At 49.4% G+C, this 21870-nt stretch overlaps 1 protein-coding gene across 1 annotated transcript; it reads right to left on the bottom strand.

The window, feature by feature from the left end:
- Positions 1-1578: 1578 nt before the first annotated feature.
- MNX1 (motor neuron and pancreas homeobox 1) lies at positions 1579-8966 on the bottom strand. Its single transcript, XM_075922750.1, has 3 exons — positions 6531-8966; positions 3631-3791; positions 1579-3089 (listed from the first exon to the last, which is right to left on the bottom strand). Exons 1-3 carry the CDS (start codon positions 7123-7125, stop codon positions 2769-2771), a joined length of 1077 nt encoding a protein of 358 aa, XP_075778865.1. The 5' UTR covers positions 7126-8966; the 3' UTR covers positions 1579-2768.
- Between the last annotated feature and the right edge of the window lie 12904 nt (positions 8967-21870).

The raw sequence follows: 21870 nt of genomic DNA, 5'->3' as shown, positions 1-21870 counted from the left end.
GCCTGTAAATTAGCTCCACTTTCTCATTTCCTGCGCCTGGGCTTTCGGGCAGGTTGGTTTTAATTTTTCCCACTTGAACACTAAGAACCCAATTGCTCCCTTTTAACTGGGGCAGTTCACACTGGGATTGGTGCTTAAATCCTGCTCGCTCAGACTTGTAGCTCTCCTTCCCAGACGTGGGCGTTTACACAGGGCAGTACCCCAGGAAGGAGAGGCTTTCGGGCAAGGAAATAGCGCTGCTGTATAAGGAGCCGGGGATGGGGTGGAGCAAATAAGATCCGAGCCAGAATTTAGGTTCAATATTGGCCTTAAAAACGGCGAAGAGAGGAAGGGAGAAGATAAAGCAAAATGGCTTGGGAGCAAAATTAGAGTCAGATGTGGATCCAAGGACTGTTAACTCCATCTCACTGCGTATTAAATGTTTGTCATTTTAAAGTATATTTAAACATCCTTATTTCCGCAACAGAGCCCGTGCTAATAACGCAGAGGTGTGTTCGGAATACAGTATCAATAGTGTTTCTAAGGAAGGAAGGAAGTTTTAGTCCGTTTACAGAAATGATATGCGTCCTAGGAGGGAGATAAGTGTTAACAGGCGCCCATGAACACAGCGTGTTCCGTTCACACCAGAGCCAGCCCTGCCTGCGTGCCGTTGTTTAACTGTGCAATCGCTGCGTTTAGCAGGAGAGGCATAATCCCCCGGTTCAGAGTCGCAAGGATCCCACACCGATTTGCTCCAGAGGATGTGAGTTTCCTGCTAAGCACGCTGGGCGTAAAAGCGACCCGGCGTGTGCAGATCGTTGTGGGCCCTCCTATGTTCCCAGCTAGGATTCCTCCATGTTTGGGCACAGGCTCGTAGCTTGCTGATTGATGAGCCTTACTGCAGAGGTTTATTAATCGACCACCATTGCAGCTCTAGTGTGAAACGTTTCCGCCGTTTGACTCCCTTCTAGTGTTTGCTCGGCTGTACATTTGCACAGATCCGAGAAAGCCATTACCAGCTGGCCTTAGGGCCTGGCCAAATCGGCTGAGTGGCATGGCAGGGAGGAATCCAAGTCAAAAGGCCAGAGCAGTTAGGAACACGCAATCAGAAAGAGAACTGGATTCACAGTACTGCTGCGGAGAGAGCACAAAGCTACTCTCTTGGAAACACAGCAGTACCGTCACCTTGCATGAATCATCTGTCGCCTCATTTTTTCTGCTAAAAAAGAAAGAAGTTGAGGCCGTTAATGATTGCAGGTAAATCCAGCATCCTTCTCCAGACGTTAATGGAGTTATTCCAGATTCATACCGAGATGTGAATCTGGCCCAACAGGCAAAACAAGAAAGAAAACAGATCTTTTTCCGATGTACGTTGTCCTCATACGTACATTGTTAGATGCAAGTATGAGGAAACTCCTTGCAATTCTGGGAGAGGTTGATTTTCTGAAGAACATTAATATAGAAAAACTGTAGATTATTTAGATCGAATTAAATTAATTATGGGAAACAATCTGGCACATACCTCTTTCATAGTAAATTATACAAGACACTTCAACGTAGTCGATTTATTGAACCATAAATCTAGGGTCCTTCCTCCAGTCCTTGTGAGGTGGTGTATGGATTTAAAGGCATAATTTCGTTCCAGTTTTTCCATGGACTATACAAATTAACTGTATAGTAAAGTGGCAAATAATTCCAGGTACAGTATAAATTCAGATCTCAGACCCTGGTAGCCAAACCAAGTCCTTTACAAAAATTGAACAGAAGCCTCAAGTACAAAATGTTGTTTATTTTACATACCATCATGGACGATGGAGAAGCTGGATAATAATTTAGCATGCATAAGTAGAGGTACCCTTTTTATAAATACAATATACAAAAATAAAGACAGTACAGTCTTGAGATTTCCAGCGGTTTTAACGTTCATGACAGTTTTCCAGATATATAATAAGCACGAAACATTTCCAATACTCAGCAAAAGAACAGGGTTTCCATGGGTAGGTTCAAGTTTTTTAAAATGTCTCTTAACACTGTGGTGAACTGTAAATCTTCTCTACATGTGTAGGAAGAAGAATCCTTTTGTCAATGTACCTCCACAGACAATCCCAAACCTTCCCAGGAGCTTCTCACCTCTATTAGGAGCTGCTTGGTTTTTCTGTTTGTTACATGAGAGCTGAAATGCTGACGCCAAAGAGCAGTGACGAATCTGAGCTTGTGGCAGCTGAAGACCGAATATTTCCCATGTAGAAATAAAAGGTACTGGTCTAAGATTGGCTGTTCTTCCTCTTGTGCAGGGAGATGGAGGCATTTGGGGCTCATTTCACTGACGCCAAAGGCTGCAGAGATGGAGCAAAAGCAGATGGGGCAGAGGAGGGTGTGTTGATGGTGGCAATGGGCAGCTGTGTGTCCCGGGGAATAGTGGATGGGAAGAAAATGTGTATGTGGCTGGGGAGTGGGAGGTCTGGGGAAGGGACTTAAGGATGGGCTGTAGAGAGAGGTGTGGGGTGGTTGCAGCAGTGGTGGGCAGAGGCGTTTGGGTGTGTCTAGAGGTGGCCGAGGGAAGGTGGGGAGGGGAGTGTGCATTTGTCTGTCTGGGGTAGGGATGGGCAGAGGGACCGGCCTGTCTGGAGGGGGGGGCTAGGTGGGCAGAGGGGCCGGGCAGCCTGCGTGGAGGTTGCAGGGCATAGGTGGGCAGCAGGGCCGGTCTGGTAGCTGGGCGGGCAGGTGCAGGGCTAGAAGGGCTGGGCCCGGCTAGCAGCAGCAGTGGGAAGGGGAGCTCGCCTGCCGGCTCACTGGGGCTGGCCGGGGGGCGGCTGCAGCGGCGCGGCGTGCCGGCTGCGGGGCTGGGTCTCCTCCTCGTCCCCCTCGGAGCAGTCGGAGGAGTTGTATGGGCAGCAGTGTCCGGCGTCCTCCTCCTCGGGGTCGCTGTCCCTGAGCTCCCGCAGCCGGCGGCCGCTGCTCTTCTCCGGGGCAGGCAGCAGCAGCTCCTCGTCCGCCTTGTCTTCCCCGCCCAGGCCGCCCTTCTGCTTCTCGGCCTCCTGCGCCGCCTGCTCCTTGGCCTTTTTACTCCGCTTCCACTTCATGCGCCGGTTCTGGAACCAGATCTTCACCTGGGGGGGGGGGGGGCACAGGGGATAAGGAGGGGGGAACGCAGCCCCCGGGGGGACCCACCCCCACACACCCCGCCCTCGCCCCGTCCCACACTGCACCCCCCTCCACTCCCTGCCCGCCCCTCCCGTTCCCAGACCACCTCCCCAGCCTGCAGCATCTCCCCGGCTCGTTACAAGGGGCTCCGGGGTGAGGCGGCCCGAGCTGGCTGAATCCCGCGGCGCAGCTGCCTGGCCCCGCCTGGGAACACACCCCGCCCCCTCCGCGGTCCGCAGCCTCCTCGGGGCGAAGGTCGCCGGGCTGCGTGGGGAGCCAGGGAGGGGGCCGGCAAAGCCCAGCGGCCCGGGGGAGCCCGGGAGGGGGCAGCTTTGCAGCGGGTAGCCTCGGGGCTGGCCGCGGAGCTGCTCAGCGTAAACCCAGGGTCCCCCCCACCCCCCAGCCCCGCCGCAATGCCGGAGCTGGGGCTGCCCGCGGAGCCAGCCTGGGGCCTGAGACCCCAGCACCGCCGGGCCCCTTCCCAGAGCCGGGGCAGCCGCCACCCACCTGGGTCTCGGTGAGCATGAGCGACGTGGCCACCTCGAAGCGCTTGGGCCGGGAGAGGTATTTGTTCAGCTTGAACTGGTGCTCCAGCTCCAGCAGCTGCTGGCTGGTGAACGCGGTGCGGGGCCGCCGGCACTTCCCCAGCAGGTTGGACTGCGCCTGGGCTGGAGACAAAACAGCGCGTCAGCCCCGCGCGGGCAGCCGGAGCCCGGCCCCGCCACCCTCCCAGGGCCGCTGGAGCGGGCACTGCCGGGGCCCAGCTGCCTCGTACGCCGCGTCCAGCAGCTAGTATCGCCGGCTGCCTCCACCTGCAGCATGGGGGGCAAGAAAGATGCAAGGGGGGGGGGGCGATCGGGGAGGAAGAGAAGAGCTGGTCTCCTGTGAGGGAGAGAAGGGGGCAGCAGGACAGAGAGCGGGGGAGGGGGGTTAGAAAAATCCATCTTCTAAAAAATGGAGAAAAGGAAGAGGAAGCAGTGATTAAAATCTCCCCGACACACGCCGCTTCCCAGAGCTAGCCTGGGGTGGGGAGGGGAGCGGGGCGGGCGGGGTGCGACCTTCCTACCTGCTGGGACCCGGGAGAAAAATCCTGGGAAAATGTTTTGCAGCCGAGTATAGGAAACCCTCAGGTCCGCCTCACATTGATCCTACAGCAGCCTTATAGGCACTTTAAAAGAAGCATCGTCGTTCGCTAAATTAGACACCTCAAGCCGCGCGTGATGGCGGTGATCTAGTTAACATGCCATATGAGACCGGCTTCTCTATTTACATAATTTCACAGAGCTTCACAGCAGGGACATTTATGGCCAAAGAGGGACTGCTTGATTTCCCAAGAGCCTAGCAAATGCTAGACAACAAAAGGAACCCGGGATCACAGGGAAATGATCTCAGCCTCTCCGGGGAAGAGCAATTTGCTTCATTTAATTGTAACGCCCCCTACTTTGGTGAAACAAGTCTCCCGAATTCCCAGTTTGACCATCCATTCGAACTTTAATTAAACCGGACTCCAAAGGGACTTTGGGGAAAGCCAGGGTTCCCCCAGCAGATTAGAGAAAAGGGTTCCATTTGTTTGTGTTTTATTTCAGGACCTCGGTTGGCCAGTCTGTTATGTTTGCAGACAATAGGAGACAAATGTGACATGAAACCTGAACGCGAAATGCTGTTCAGTCTAGGTGTGAGGCATATCGGAAAAACCTATTTCCACCAATATTCTCGAACTATAAAATGAGAGGTTATAATCTCAGCGCACTTTCCGGATCCCAAGATCAGGAAGACTGCGTCAAAAATTATTCTGACAATTGCAAGAGAACGGATGGGCGATATTATTCCCCAAAATACTGCGGTCACATTTAATGGACACACAAGTGAGAACATCACTTTGGAAGCCTGCGAGCTGAAATCCTGCTTTCACCAACCAATCCAGTCTCTGAAGTTGCAGATGATATTTATGCTCCTAAAGAGGCGGAAGAGGAAACACAATTCTCGTCGGTGTGTTGCGACTATAACCTCTAGTTTCTTGGACATTCGCTCTCCTTTCTTCTGCTTTAGAAACTAAAAAGCCTGTAAAGGAGGGGGGGGGGGGGGGAGGAGCCTGTCTTTACTACTTCATTTGGAGCAAACCTGCTAAAATGACCAGAAGAAAAGAGACAGTCTCCGGCATACAAACAGTAACACAGATGCGATTTTCTCACTGCTGTGTGATTTTCCAGGGCTCCATTATCTTTGCTCTTGGCTATTTATTCACTAGTGCATCTTGTTTGAAAGGGCAAGAAATCGGACGGCTTTTCTAATTATTTTTCTTCTTGAACGTCCTAGTCTAAACAAGCCCATTTAAGAGAAAACAAGGGACATTTTTGTCTCCCTCTGTGTGGAGTATGAAAAAACCCAACAACCTGGAATTCTTTCCTGGCAGGGTTTTAAGTAAAACTACCCCCAATGTATTGATATGCCAGTAATTCCCAAGGAGACCCAACGCCTAAGAAAATTATCCTGGACTAAGCAGAGATGCAAGAAATGTCCCCATCTCCATCGAGGCCTAGCTTGGCCATCAATGCACGTTTGCTGTTAGGACACGTCAATGTTTCTATTTTTACAGCGTTTTTTTTAAAAAGCCCAAATGTAAGTGATTGTTTTGATTTAGCTTCCTTATTTCAATGACACCAAACACACATTTAATTATAGTCCAGAACGGGCACTGGGGCCAGCTAAGCGGAGGCGCGTGCTGTGATTACTATCTGCTCTTTCCTGAGGAAGAGGTCCGAGAAATTTGCCTGGGTGACAGGATCTGGCTGAGCGAAACTGACAGGGTCCTGTGAAGTTGTACCGCATACTCTGTCTAGCGTAAGCTTAAGAAATACGAGCAGGATCGCTCTGCCATGCAGCAAAATACAAACAAAAAAAATCACCATCCGCTTTGACAGATTTTCTCTCTCTCTAGGCATTCGGCTCTCGTTCATTCTTTAGAATGAACCCACCCACTTCCCCCCGGCGCAATGCGAATTGAGAACTGGTAATGAAATTACTTGTCACCTTTGCATTTCCCGTTCCAAGAGAGATCAGCTTGTTATTTACTGCTAAGGTGCCGGCCATACTGAGCTGCAATAACACCTTCCAGCTTCCCAGCGTTATTGTTATTCCCTCCCTGGGGCGAATAATTGTCAAATACAAATCTACGTGACACACGCCGCCAGTGGAAAGAAGTCTTGACCGAATTCTTTTGGGCGCTAGCGGAATGTGTGGGAACCTTAGCTGCGAGAAGCAGGAGTATTTGCCGTAGGCCTCTCGGCCGCTACAGACTAGCTCTGGCTAGGCAGAGTGGAAGGAGAGGAAAGGAAAGGAAAATGACAGATCCTAACACCCCCCCCCCCCGCGCTCCCGACCCCAGGGCTTGTTAAGGGGATACTCACAGTTAAAGTCCGGCATTTTGGGGAGGATCATGCCAGCCGTGGACGCTCGTAACCACTGATCCAGCTGAAATGTCCCGGCACTGAGTTTGATGGGGTCTGCGGCAGGGTGAGAGGGGTGAGGCCCCTGCACCTGGGAGTAGGAGTAGGACAAAGCGGGGTGCTGCCCGGCCAGAGCGGCTGCTGAATAGCTGTACATGGGGTGCCCGTAGAGGGCGGCCTGGGTGGCGATGCCCGCTCCCCCCTGGTGCAGTCCCAGGGCCATGCTCCCGGCGGAGTGATGGTGGTGGTGATGGCTGCTGGTGCTGCTGGTGCTGGTCAGGAAACCGGGCTTGGGCACCAGCCCGCAATGCGCGGTGAGGATCCGCGGCGGCGAGGGGCTCTCAGTCCGAAGGCAGTCCGAGGAGCCGCCGCTGTGGCGCTCGGAGGAGGACGGGGGGCTGCAGCTGCTGCTGTTACTGCTGCTGCTGTGGCCAGAGGTGTTGGCGAGGGAGGTGACCAAGGCCAGCGGGGAGGTCTGTGCGGAGGCGGAGGCGGCTGCTTTGGGAGGGTCGACTGCTAGGAGAGCATCGATCCGGAAATTTTTGGATTTTTCCATCGGATTGTTTCTAACCCCCAATAAACTCCCTGCGCGTTTACAATAACCCGAGCCGACCCCGCTGCGCCCCGCTGACAGTCTGCACCCCCTCCCGCCTCTGGGGCTCTGCCTGCACCAGAGGAGCAGCCCCCCAGGCCAAGCACAGCAAAATGTCTCTCTGCGGATAGTAAGCCCCGCCGCTCCAAACTCTACTCACTTGAAGGCTCAGAGCCGGCTCCCATTGGCCCCGCGGCTGGAGGGAACGCTATTGGTGGCCGGCTCTACAGTTGGGCAGACGCTATTGGCCCGGCAGCACACCTGTCAAGGCTGCGGGAATGGGGCCTGCCCACTTCATGTCTTTGCCCTCTAGAGCAGGTTGAAGGGAAAGGCTTTGCTTGGTCTCTTGCAAAAGCGCGGGGGGCGCAGGTCATGCCGCTGATTAGCAAAGAGGAAGGAAAGTGGCTTGAGAAGCGTCTGTATTTACCGGCCCCACCCGCCCCCAACAGACAAACAAAAATAAATGCCTCGATGGGGCCAGAATTTTAAAGATTGAAGATAAACTCAGCCGGGAGACGCGCGCAATTATCGCATCGCTAAGGTATTGCGCCTGAACATCATCAGTAGTGCTGTGTTGGCGGTTCCACAGTCACGCCCTGGCATGAAGGGACTTGTGCCACAGCAAATGCGCGTGGATGTGTGTGTATGAGGGGCCAGGTAGCAGCGGTGTCGCCCAGAAATTTCAGCTGGAAGGGTCTTTACTGTTGCCTAGTTAGCCCTTTCTGCAGTTAAAGTGATGCAGAACTGGTAACTTCATCTGTGCGCGGTGTACGCGTAAATGGTGTAACAAGTGTAAGATTTAAGTGAGGTCTCAATTTGGGCGATTTAAGGAATCTATCCCCCACCCCCGCGTTTATTTATTTTGTTGTAATTAAAGGGGGAGGGGAATTAAATATGTTCACAGACATATAGTATCCATAGTTTACACATAAACACATCTAGAAAAATATATTGGACAATAAGTCTCGAAGGGTTAGACGAGTCTGTCTCTGGAAAAACAACGAAGAGTCCCGTGGCACCTAATACTATCCGATTTATTTGGGCATTTATTGTATGAACTGATTTTTACCCACGAAAGTTTATGCCCAAATAAATCGGTTAGTCTTAGGTGCCGCGAGACTTCTCGTTGATATTGGATAATATCCATCTTTAGCTGGATATGGATTTATCTTATATGTCTTTCCAGAGTGATGATACCCATACCTACATTCAGTGTCTAATATAACCTATTCACTTAGTAACCACAAATAAAACCTGGGTGAAATTTAGCTCAAGTCTTTAAACATCAACAGCAAAATAACAGGCGGGCATTCGCTCCTAGTCCCAGGTTTTTCATGCAGATGCTCTACCCGTAACATCGGCTCACCGATGAAGAGTGCATTTTTATCTTCAGTTATGCAACAAGACTTTAGCTCCGCCAAGAACTTGAAAACACTGCCCTCCTCCAATTTCGGTATGCCTAACACAGTGTATAGGTATAATTCCTACACTACTAGCCAGTGATAACAACAGGCAAGGATTTTGCTTAGCCTTGTTAAAAAGCATAGCTTTGGTGATCACATTTGCAGAATTAATAGCAAATGATACCTACTTTCCGAGCTCGAGAAAGCGCCTGCTGCTGATTAAATACAAGCACAGTATTTTATAACGGCTTTCTATTGTTAAGTGAGAAATCAGAGGTTACACAATGTGCCAATGAGAAGGCAACAATATTATATATATTCGCCATGCCTGCATAGACCACAGCATTTTCCTGCCACTCTATATTTTATTTGGTTCTTTGCCTTGCAATAAAAGATCATGTAAAATCTTACAAAGGGTGTGTGTGGGGGGAAGGGAGAGGAGGGAATGTAGGATGAGACCCGTTATACTTTTTTTTAAAGGGAATGCAAAATATTGTTTCAGATAGACCAAAAATCAAAGCGTTTGTTACTGCAGCTCTGTCAATACTCAGCAATGGGGATTCAACTCTCCACCTTAAAACCCCATCTCATGTTTGTCTATATCGAAAGTCCAAGCTGTGGGTATGCAGTGTATTAAACTCCATTTTTCTATCATTCCTGGACACTTCAAATATTTACAATAAATGCGCTGCCAACAGATTTTTAACGAGTTGGAAAGAATAAACATCTGTAAGTCAGGAAGTCAAGCCTGACACCAAAATTTAGTTTTGTCAATAGTGTTATTAGACCTACTTATCTTAGACAAACACACCGAAATATAAAGGGAAAAACGAGAGGGAGGCAGATTTGCAAGTCTTTTGCAAAGTAAGAATTTCCTGAAGCTCTAGGAGGGGATTGGAGAGAAAAGAGGCATACCGCAAATGGGTATGTGAACAGAAGGTCAGCCTGTTACAAGAAAAAGTCACAAAGTAAATACATTCTCCCTTCAAACGCTTTTGCAAGAGCTGGTGATAATGTGTCTGACTTTGTACCTGCACAGGCCTTAATTTCCATATAATTGCAGCTCGGGGTTGTGAAATTGCCCTGTTTCCAGGGGACAGGTATTTATTAAATATTTACTTCACCTGTTAGGGTTTTTTAAGATCCGGAAGCGCCTGTTCCCAGAGATCGTAGGAAGGCCAGGAGGTTTAGAAGATCGTCCCCAAACCATTTAATGTCTGCACACGCGGGTATGAAGCATTTAAAAAATACATCATTGTTGTATTCATATTATCGTACATCATATTCTCCCTATAGGCTGCTTCAGAATGACCTCTTCAGGGAAGTGTCATCGCTTATTTAAAACAACACTAACACGTGTCCAGCGGGGGAGAGTTCTGCGCTGCCAGGGAGCTGGTCTACATGACAGACTAGATCTTGTCCGTGTCACTAGCTTTCACTCCTCTCTTTATTTAATACTCCGAATAGGGGCAACGGCCTGTGTCAGGAAATTCAGACTGCCTCCTGAGAGAGGAAATCTCCGGACACTTCCTCCAGAACAGGGAACCGGGCAAATAAACTATTTTCTGTACAATTGTAATAGGCTGATTTCTGTCTCTCTCTTTCCCGGGCACGATGCAGTCTAAACGCCATCTAGTAACCAGACGTGTCGCTCCCGGTGTAGGCAGACTATTGGGAACACTATTGTTGCGGTGGGAGAGAGACTGACGGAAAGTGTCAGTATAAAAATCCAAACCCCCAAAGCCTCCCCCCCAAGCTAATTCATTTTTGTCCATCCCATTAATGGGAGTGTATGTAGCTATGGGAAGTCACCAGGCAGTGAGATCCAATCTGTGTGGATCCTCCTGGCTTCAGGGGTTTGTGATGTACGGGGAGCGATCCAGTGCCCGGGGTTTGTTTCTGAGCAGCTGTGTGGCAACACTCTATGTCGATTTGAGAAATGGCACTTCTGCAGCTCAGTTGTACACCTGTACAGCACGGGGTAGCGCCCGTCACACCCTGGGTAACTGGGGGACTATGCTGCGCACCTCTTAAGCAACTGAGCTTCGCGGCTCCTTGAGTGCTATTTTGATACAGGGTCACTCTGCATTCTTGTGATTTCCACTTGCCCCAAATTGCCCATTGCCCTGTCAACTCCTTTGGATCACCCCGTCAGCCACATTTGGATCTGCCGCTCTTTTTCACACAGCAATTTTACCACCATGGTACAATAGTCTGAAAATCTTCCCTACCGTTCTCCCTTTCCTCCCCCCTCGCAACCTTTTGATTGAATTGCGATTCAGAACATCTTACAAGACCTGTATACAGGACTCACCCTCTCCTCCAGACAACGATTAAAATCAGTCTCTCTGTTTGTTACTACCCCTTGCCTGTGTAATTTTCTTCCTAATAATCCCACTTCACGGAACATCCCCACTCCAAAAAACAAAAAAAAACCCACACACGCACACACAGTTGTGATCCATGCCTAGTGTGAAATGGGCCCCACGGTTTGTGACTAATCTCTTAATGCTCAGGAGTAGAACGGCATCAGAATTCCTCTCATGCCTCACAGGCCGGGCTGTATGTGAAGGATTGGATTCTGGGTATCTTTGACACAGGCATGTAAATTATTGGCCTGTAAAACACATTGGTTCATTTGTATAATGTACTCCCTTTCTTACGGGCCATATTTTATTGGAGGCGGGGTATGCTGCTTGTGTATGTGCGGCTCTGATAGCATTCTGAATATGGAAATAACATGGACTGGAGGAAGCCAGAGACACATGCAAACTACTACAAATCAGGATCTATTACTGTCCATTTGGGGATCTATTAAGTATTAAAAGCTACTATGATGCCCACGCAGGCTAAATACATATAAGGGAAGTCCACAGACCATAACAACACCCAAGAAGACGGGTGGGGAAGGGAAGGGGAGTGGAGGTCCGATCCTTTCATGAGTCTCCTTTTTCTGTATAAAAGCTGCACCTCGGCCCCCAAATTTATCCTCAGCTGCGGTGTTTGCATTCATGTGGTGGATACTTTTTGGAGGATGGGGTGGGGTGAGAAATGGTTCCAGGCTAAACACCAGAGTTTCCTCCCCATTCCCAAACAAGAAGGAGACTTTCTCTAGGTCTTTACTGTCTGCTTCCTCCCTGTTACTTTCTGCTCTTTTTTATTTCTGCTTGTGAAGACCCCAGCCCCTTTGGAGTCAGAGGGACTCTTGTGTCAGGACCCCCAAACGAATCACTATCATGTGGGCCTGATCCTGAGAGGCGCTGAGCTCCCCCGCCCCCCGGGGACCAGTGAGACTCAGTTGCCCTTGTCCTCCTGACAGAGCTGGGGCCAGTCCCTTCCCTGATGGGCTTTCTGCGCTGGGGCCTCCAGGCAGCGGGGCCCACAGCCACCGCAGGCTGAAGCAAAGTGTATGTGTGGGGGGAGGAGGCTCCGCACTTCGGAAGGGGCGGGCCTAGGGCAGTAGCTCTAAGCGCCGCTCGGACCTCGGCGCTGCCCACCCCCGCATCAAAGCCGCGCGGGGCAGCGGAGCTGCGCTCGGTCAGCAGTTCAGAGGGGCCCGAAGCTAACTGCCGGAGTAGCAGCAGCGGCGGCGGCTGCCGGGAGCTCCGGACCCTTTTGAAACGCCGGGGCTCTGTGCAGTTGTCCCCTTTGCTCCCAGTCGGCAGGCTGACCTCCAGGGCTGTTGCATTGGCCCATCTGTAGCTAGAGACCAATGGGGGTGAACGAACAGCGAAATGTCGCAGTTTGCAAAACACAGGGCCCCATCCCCCCAATGAAGCCAGTGACCTCAGTGGGAACAAGCTTGGGCTCATAGTGGGGAATCAGTGGCTGGTTCATTAAGGACAGGGAAGCCCCTGTCTGCAATGAGTCTTGTGGCTCAGTGGGCTGCAGAGACAGGCTTGTCGACCGTCACTGGAAGGAACCTTGTTCCTCCCTCTCTACTACAGGTCTCACGTAGTCCGGGTGGTTCTGCCTGGCCAGCCTAAATCACTAACACGGGATTGAGCCGGACCCTGGACGTCTCATTGGGACATTCTTCATCATAAGAAGGGAAACAATTCTCCTTTCAGTCAGAACAAAACCAAGTGGCTCTCATCACTTTCGGTGAGCGAAGCTTGAGATCTGCAGGTTTCCAGAGCCGGAACACGTCACAGATGTTCCAGACCCCGCTCTCACTAGAATCTGGGTGAAACATAAAACAGGACTATGTATCACTATTCTAGACTCTGGGTGTGCAACTTGCACATCGAGCGATGGGAGCGTCCAGAACTCAGACACAAACCTGCCACGAGTCAGTGAAATCCTCAAAGGATCACCAGCGCACTGCTAGTTTTGCAGAGCAGACTATTCTTCTCTAAACATGTGTGTAACCCTCACGCCACTAGAGATTGTCTCCAGCCCCGGACTGCACAAAATCGAGATGGCTGAATTTGCCCGTTCACTTATGCAGGAGTTTTAAAAAAATGTTAAGTGTCAGCCTTGTCTAGTTGGCGAAACTACTCAAATCAGATTAAACGATACACTTCAAGTATCCATATCAGCACTGATGATATGGCAAGCGAACGCGTTGGTTAGTATTAGCGTGTCTCGGGAAGATGCACAAGCTCAGAAGAAAACAGCACAAGGACAGGAATGAAGTAGGAGAACCCGAAAACTGAACGGGGTGACATTCAGATTGGGGAATTGGATTCCACTGTGGCAATAAAAACTGCATTGTTCCCTTCCTTTCACTTCAATGGCAATTACTTTTAATCTGCAGTGCTGTCCATTGGGGAAAATATCCAGGGCCGCCATATAGATGTCTACAAAGGAGGAGTAATATCCCCCGAAGGGCACACGGTGATTCTCCTTACGGGGAGTGGTGTTATTTGCATGGCATTAAAGATTGTACTGATGTTACAATATGCTGGAGACACCTGCTCCTCCCCAGATTCAGCCCCGTCCCATTACACACCAAACACCAGTGACCTTTTTCCTCCTCCACACTTATCCGTTTAGATACATTTATTCCCACATTTATTCCCACTGCTTCCCAAGTGTTATTACTGTTCCATGTCTTGTTAAACGGGTGAGGCCTGGGGAATTAAGTGGGATTGCCAAGACAGGAACCAGCTTGTGAGTGGGATGGAATGTGGCTGCAGACCCAGCAATTAGAGATATTAAGGGTCTGAGCGATCCATACTTGCTGGTGGATAAAAGAATTGTCATTGTCATTGTGGATTCCCCAGATTTTAAGACACCAGTGGCCGAGGAACAGGCCCCACCAGAGGCACATGTTGGAGGCAAGACCCTTTTTGGTTCTGACAACCTCAGCTGAGGGAACCGCAGTCACGGTTTTATGTCCGCCAGGCAGCAGGCGCTAGGCTCACTGCTGCTTCTTCTTGGGCCTTGCTTTTGGTTGTCGTCTGCTTCAGGCAACCCTTACGTGAACGTAGGTTGTAAGGTATTGCAGGCTGTTCCTCTACGTCTTCTTCTGGAGTCAAAATTGACTCTGCGTGGTCCTGAGGCGATGACTGGTCTGCTGGGGGTGGTGCCTTCTTACACTGAGAAGCATGTATCCATGCTGCTATGCCGGATAGCTTAACAGCCGTCTGGGTAGTGAGCAGCACCTGATGTGGGCCCTTCCACCGGGGTTCCAAGGCGTGTTTTCGTTGGTGGTGTCGTATGTAGACCCAATCACCTGTCTCGAGGGTGTGGCAGGCGTCAGAGGTGGGTTCGGTTGGCCAGGCGGCTCGAACCTGTGAATGGAAGTGACTTACAGCTTGCATTAGTCCCTTGCAGTACTGAAGGAGTATACTGTGAGTCAAGTTCAAGTCTGAGACTGGAGTAATGGTAGTCATTGTTCGCATAGGGCGCCCCATAACAATTTCAAAAGGACTTAATTTATGTCTCTGGGATGGGGTGGATCGAATTTCCATAAGGGCCAATGGTAAGGCCGCCTCGCTACACCGGCCCACAACATTTTGGCACCTGAAGCGCGGAGCTCAAATGACGCTCCCATGGCCCCTCGCTTGGCCAAAACTTTGAAAGGTCTCAATTCTGCCTTCTTCCTGTTCCACTCCTCTCATGGTGCTGCTCTGCTACCTACCCCAATAGAGGAGAACTACATCTTAAAATGTCTTGTTCAAAAAGTGTGAACTAGTGGCGCCCCCCGCACAGTCTGGCACCTGAGGCGGCCGTCTCAGTTAGCCTCACTGTAAGGCCAGCCCTGAAAATACCAAGATATGCGCTACCGGGCAATGGCAGACTGCTTCCATTGTTAGTTTCCATAGCTTCATTTCCACTGAATACTGAGGGGCTATCCAATTTATGGAATACTGAAAAGGTCGTTTTGGGATACATTGTAGATTCAGTCTATTTTCCATTGGAAATCAACACATGAAAACGTATAAATATATGCCAGAAATATTTTAACCTATTGGGGTAAGATGTATCCATATTTAACACCACTTTTCCACGTCCTTGTTCAGTTTTGCTTTTCTTTTGGGCCAGATCTAGTTGCAAACCAGGTGCTATGTGAAACTGACATATTCGCTTGTTTTCAATTTCTGCAGAGCGGACACAATTCTCTATTTAACGCGCTAAGCAATCCTTTGTATTGTTCGGAGGCTCTTGAGGGACAGAGGAGTGCTTTGGCACCGGGGTTTGGAAATGAGGAATCTGGAAATTCCGCAATGTCACATTACAGGCAGTGAAATCTATTTTCTGTGCGGAATTAGTGCTTGCGTGAGTCACGTTAGGCTCCAGCTCAGCGTTGTAAAATGAAAATTGATTCACAGCGGGGTTTGTTTGGCACAGCTGGGCATCAAGTTGCCAGGACACTTTATAGCCTTTTCCTTGATTTGAAAAAGGTGGCAAGCGGCGCACGAGTTCACAGCATAAAAATAGAAGATATGATTTTACAGCCATACTCGGGTGATTGGCTCTAGGGCTTCTAAACGAATGGCACTCAGACCGTTTAGACAGGCCGGGATTTACATAAGCAGCAGTAAATAATAACATCCCTGTACCACACCAGGAATAAGACGCAACAGAAAAGCATCGAACATTTTTGATGGCTTTAATTTATTGACCAAATGCCGAGCCATGAAATCAGTTGAAACACCCCCTCTCCCAGCGATTAGCCTCGTTTCTGTTCGTAGGTATCCGTTGGATATGTGTCCAATGTGTATGTCTCTTTGGCTATGTGTGAAGTACCTATGGCTAGCTCTATGTAGGAGGAAGGATGGGTCAGTGGTTGGAGCGCTGGGCTAGGCTCTGAAGGACTTAAGTTCTCTTCGCTCCCTGGTCTTTTCACCTACTTACTTTGACTTTTGGTCAAGTCGCTTAGCGGTTCTCCATTTCATCACCTTTTCCCTCCCCACACCCCCTATAAAAATGGCCTAGAGCGGAGGCAGTTGGCCATTTAGGACGTAGTAAGAAAAAAACCGCCCTGGCCCGGAAAAAAAAAAAGAAAAGAAAAACGATTCAGATACTATGTATAGTCCTCATCGACCTAAAACGTGTGGAGACAATACTGGCTAATGCCCATCTCTTGGTGGATAGCTGATATGTCTTTCCAGATGTGCCACTATCCATAGCTGCCATGCGTTTCTAACCTAACAACCTTCACAGTCGGCTCCAGTAATTGAATGTCGAGGCTATTCTGATACACGAATAGTAGCATTCGAACGTTTAAAGCACGGCGGATAATGACTGGAAACTAATTAGAGTGTTTATCTGGGGTGGGATGGCAGAAGCAGCAGGCACCTAGCTGCGCAACGGGAATCCGCGCCCCATCGCATCCAAGTGATCTTCCAACGGCATCTCCTGAGCGAGAACCCCCCCCCCCTTCCAGCTTCCTGACCCCAAGCTGGCAGGAAGGTCCCCCCTGTGGGGATTCCTTCCCTTTCGCTGCGCTGCCACTTCGCCCTACGCGCCGACTGATGGTCGGAGGTAGCTAACTTGTCCTGGATTTTTGTTTTTTTTAAACCACCTTCCGGTTCTGAGTGCGCCCTCCCGCTTCCTTTCAATGCCTGGAACCCGCGCAGGGAGTTTAGCGGCCTTCCCTGGAGATGGAGGCAGAGATAATCTGGCTAATGAACTCGTTAAAGGGTCCCCTGTGAGTGACCCGTGGCAGCACTTCGGCGCAGCTGGGAAATCAGCTGGGAAAGGGCCTTGGCGTTCAGCTGCCTTCTGTCAGGTTCCTCAGGGGGCAGCTCCCCACGGAAACAATGAGCCCTTGGGAAAGGCAGGGCCAGCCCGGCCCCACGCCTTGAAAGCACCAAACCAGCCCCACCGGCCAGTGCCTGTTCCTACTGACCCTCCCAGCCAGACCCAGAGCAATTCTTTTGGGCCACATCCCTTTCTGGACCACCCCTCTCCCTCCGCCCTTTTCCCCTTCGTGGTTAATGTGTAACGCTTAGAGAAAGAGGTAGGTTTTTATTGAACACCGATTGCCAATACTGGGAGGGGGAGGACTCGAATATCAAAGCCAAATCGCTGGGGTAGGGGCTTCCTGTCCATGCCGCTCCAAACTCCCAGCAGAGCATTGTGCAGAGCCCTTTAGAGCAGGCTGTGGCGAGCAAAAGGAATTCCTGCACCTGTGTTGATCCAGTATATTGCCCAGGTGAACACAATAAGGGGAGCAGGGCTTTATCTCGGTGGAGATAGCCCAGTGTCCCACCTCAGCGACACCTCGCAGGGCGCCTCTGGGTGGTCTCCTTTGATGACGGGCCTGCTTTGTTTACCACAGTAACAGGTTGATTCTCCCTTGGCGGTACAAGCAGATGATTATCAATTTCCAAAGAAAGGGCCACACCCTGCATTTACAGCGCGGCCTGACGTGTCTTCAGGCGACCCAGCGGGGTCCTACAGATTGAACCTTGCTTAAAGCCTATTTGGGGATCTGGTCCCGAGGCGATCCAATCTCCTCTCTACAAACCCGATTGAGAGGAGCGCCATCAATTCGCTTCTTCAAAGCGTGTGTGTGCCTGTTGCCCCTTTTATTAAAAGACAATGAAATAGCAGGCGGAGTAATTAAAATGCCGAGGGTAACATTTCACAGGTTACTAGTGAGAGTCTTGTCCACCAGCCCGCAGCGGGGTTAATTTGGCTGGTTCTAACGGGACTGGATGACATGCGTTTCTATTAGACGAAACCCACAAAGCTGAATGCAGCACGCCCAGATGTTCTATAAGAGAAATAACCAATTGTAGGCACCGGGCCAGCAATATTGCCAAAAACACATATTACACTGCGACATTCTGTAAATGAGATAATGATACATAAACCTCCATGATAAATGTGACATCCCAGAGATGTCTCCTCTAAATTAGCTGCTTGCATTGACTGCTAATAATGGTGAGTTTATGAAAGCAATTTCAGTGCAAAAAGCAAAGGGTCTCCTTGGTCTAATCAGCCTGCCTCTCTTAATGGATGAGAGGGTCAGGCTGAGAATTATTGACACTCCGCTGCCCTTAACCTGTTTCCCAATAAAGCTGATTAGTTTTTGTCAATTCATCAGCTAACCACTCTCGCCGGGACTGCATCAAAGCCTTATTTGCTCAGGGGAAATCAACAAGTCACAGATCAGATCCATTAAGGAGCGGCTCCGGCTGACGACGGTTCGAGTGTCAAACGAGGCTCCTTGATTGACTTAACCAGTCAGACGCGGCTGGCTCACCCAAAACCCAGCCGTGCTCTGCTTCCACGAGGGTGCTCGCTGGCCTTTCTGAAAGGGGGAGGTGGGTCTGCCCCAGGCATCTGCAGAGACTTTAAAGGTGCCCGCTATTTGTTTGGGAGTGGGGCCCGAGGTACCGATCTGGGGTGGATTTGAGGGGCGGGGAGGGAAAGAAGACCGGTCTGGTTTGGTGAGTATCCTCCGAATTCGAATGTAAGGGGACACGGACTTATTCCGAATTCCCCGGGATACCTTCTAGGGGGTCCAGGTGAGGGTGTGAGAGCGAATAAAGCCTTCCCCGCCCCCCTCTTCCTTCCATCAGCTGCAGCAGCGTTTCCCGGGACTGCGGGCTTTGGGACTGACTGCAGCACTAGAGGGGGGCGGGGGGCTGCGAAGCGGCATGGCTGGGAGAGTTAAGCAGAAGAATGGGGTGTCCACCGTGGTCCTGGTATTGGAGCCCAGCCATAGTCTGAGCGCGGTCGGGCCCTACCTGGGCTCTTTAACACTTAAGGTTGGGAGGGTGCTGCTGTTTGCGGCCAGCTGCGTTTTCAAATGGAAATCGCATGGGATGGGAAGGGGGTTGATTAGATCCTCTTTGCAAAGCAGCTTCCGCGTTTTACAGACCCCTGATTCTCCAGGGGCTAGCACCGGGTTTTCTCTGCCAGAGACGCCTCGACCCACCTGGCTTAAAACAGAAACAAATAACCCAACCCACTAGTGTCGAATAACCAAAGCCGACCAGCCAGATCATAATAACTTGAGAGGACTAAAAGTGAGCGCTGCCCCTTTAAAGGCCGGCCGCTAGCCTTCCAACCCATCCCCCTTCGATTTAATTTCATTAAAACAGAGCATGAATATTTCTATTAAACCCAAAATGAAATATGAAGCCATTTAGACTCTGCCTGCACCAATCACCCAGATTTATGACTTTTATTCATCACATCAAGAGCTGGGAAAAATGAATTTTCTTCACCCAGGAAGGAAATAAAACCCCAGCCTTGGTCATTTCCAGAAAGCTGTTAATTTGCCCATGTGGTAATTACTTTCACAATTAACTAAAATACAAATCAACTTGACAAATTGGGTTAGTTTATATATTAATTAGCCAGTTTAAATTTATTCATTATGAAAAGACAATTTAAGAGGACCTTGGGTGTCTGTTTTATTGCAATAAATTATTGTTAGGAAATGGGTCTAATAAAGTATCCCAATATTTAAAGATATTGTCTATGCGCTAGGGATGCTTTATTGACAATTTCACTTTGCAACTAGCAATGCCTGCTAATAGAGCCGCAGCCATGCCCCCAAACATCAGCAAGGTGCTTGGCTGGCAGCATTCCTCTAGCATTGCTGGCGATAGAGGAGGAAATCAATGGGCCTTAGAGGAAGAAATTGGATATATCCGACTGGAACGCTTTCATTGCAAATGTGAAAATAATAACTAGCCGGAGCAAGGAAAGCAGGCCCGGAGCAGCGCCAGTGAATTGGTAGCACAACGCTTTGCGGGGCCCCTGAAGTCGGGATCTGATTTAACACAATGTCGATAGAATCATTCGATGCCTTTTAGCTTGTGATCTTTATAAATGTCCCTCTATTAAATTAGAAAATGATTCTCTTCTCGTTTAATTGTATTCTTTCGTTTCTTATTTCCAATTAATTAGTCCTATCGACGTTGCAATATTTTAAATGACTGGAGTCCGTTTACAGTTTAAAATATATGGGTCAGCCCATGCAATTTTATACTAGACAGAACTATATAATGTGGGTTTTAACTACTCTTCGCTCATATGTCTTAAACATCTGGCTAAATGCATCATTTGGAAACACTATAAGTACTTTGCATCCTTGTTAATAATACATACCTTACTGTTCAATCTATTCTCTATTATAGCACGGACATCGCGTGGGGGAAGTCGACTCAAAACAGACTATGGAAAACTAAAAGCCTTTTCTATCTCTCTCAGCCATTATTTGCTTTTAAAATCTAATTTTCCCAATAAACGTCTGTTTCCAAGAAGAATAGGTTAAATCAAAATAACATTACTTTTTAAACAGCGGAACGAGCCTTTTTAAAAAATGCTATATGAAATACTAAACAAAACATGTATTATTCGAAAATGCAAGATAAATATATGGAAACGAGTAGCATGGGTCTGAAATCACCACCAGGAACATAAAAGCCGAGTGAGTCGAAATAAACATTAGCTACTTGAAAACAGAACCTAAGGATAGCTATGGGGAAAATCATCTTTTCCCACTCTGGGGAGTTTTCTTTCACAATTTAAAAATTGCTATAGATCTCGTGCAAGTGGTTAATGTGACAGCAGCCCTGAGCGATGGTTCAGTCAGAGCTGAAAGACTCTGACAAGTTTTCTTTTATTAGATTAATTCACATTTTTCACACTAGCTTAATTTGAAAAGGAACTTTAAACGTGCCCATTATCTATGGATTCTGATCCTTCATCCTTGCTCAGACGAAGCTGCCATGAGAGATTTGCCAAGAATCAGGACTGCGGGATCGGATCTATCAAGTGTAAGGCAACGGCATAGATTTTTTTTGTAGTTAATTACACCACTGTCCTTTTATTTCACTTTTCATTATTCCCCAAACATCCTTTGCCTGACCTTTCTTTAGAAGAAGCGTTGTTTGACTGTGGCACAGAGTCTCTGTGTTCTCTGGGCAGATACGTCGCCTCTTTCTTGTGAACCACAACGAACCTTTTCTAGTCTAAAAACACATCCAGAAAATCGCTTTATCTCAGTCCATACACGTGTGTGTGGAACTGTGTTATAAACCGGATTCCCGGTATGGAAGCAGAATCCAAACAGACACCGAGAGAATGAATAGAATCTCCTCCCATGTTAACAGCTATTTGAAGTCACGTTTATATAGACATTAGCGAAACCCTAACAAACCGCTTCTACCCCAGCCTGGAACCTTAGCCTAGACCCAATTGCCTTTTTGAATCTCCGCTCCTTTTGTTCTACTGCGATACGATAGATACAGTTCGAGAAAAAAAATCTTTGGGGGAGAAATGGCAGCGTTTAATGGCGCCCCAAAGAACTATACCGAAATATCGGATAATAGGGTTAAGCCTCATAAAAAATCGCACCACTTTTAACGCCACTACAATCCCGTTACATTTCGTCTCAATCCTGGTACGGAAACAAGAGACATTTCTCACGCTTCGCGGACACATTTTCCCATTTTGGGGGGTTGGCTTCGTCTGCATCTTGTCCGTCCTCCTTTCAATGCCCTCTCACCTGCCCGAACCCCAGAGGGGTGCAGGAAGGCGAGAGGGAGGGACCAGAGGCGGCACCTGTTTCTTTCCAGTAGCACCAGAGGCGTCAGGCCTGTTGCAATGGCCAGTGACGGGCTTTGAGCCGCTGCTCTCGAATTCAGCTAAAGAAGGTAGCACCCTGCATGTCGCACCTGGTTCGACCTGCGGAGTGGAGCGGGAGATGCAGACAGGGGGAGGATGGCTGGAAAAAACGAACCCTCCTTCTCCCAGCTCAGGGCAGCGGGAGCGCGCTCCAGGAGAGCTAGTGGGGAAAGCTCAGGAGCTGGCTTGTGAAAAGGGAAACTCAAACCAAACCAGAGGCGGCTTCCCCATTTCTTTTGCAGCAGACTCGGCTTAACGCAGG

The sequence above is a fragment of the Pelodiscus sinensis genome, chromosome 2 (genome assembly GCF_049634645.1).
Source record: "Pelodiscus sinensis isolate JC-2024 chromosome 2, ASM4963464v1, whole genome shotgun sequence".
Classification (NCBI taxonomy): domain Eukaryota; kingdom Metazoa; phylum Chordata; order Testudines; family Trionychidae; genus Pelodiscus; species Pelodiscus sinensis.
Note: the sequence above shows the minus strand (reverse complement) of the source record. Positions and strands in the feature narration are given on the sequence as shown.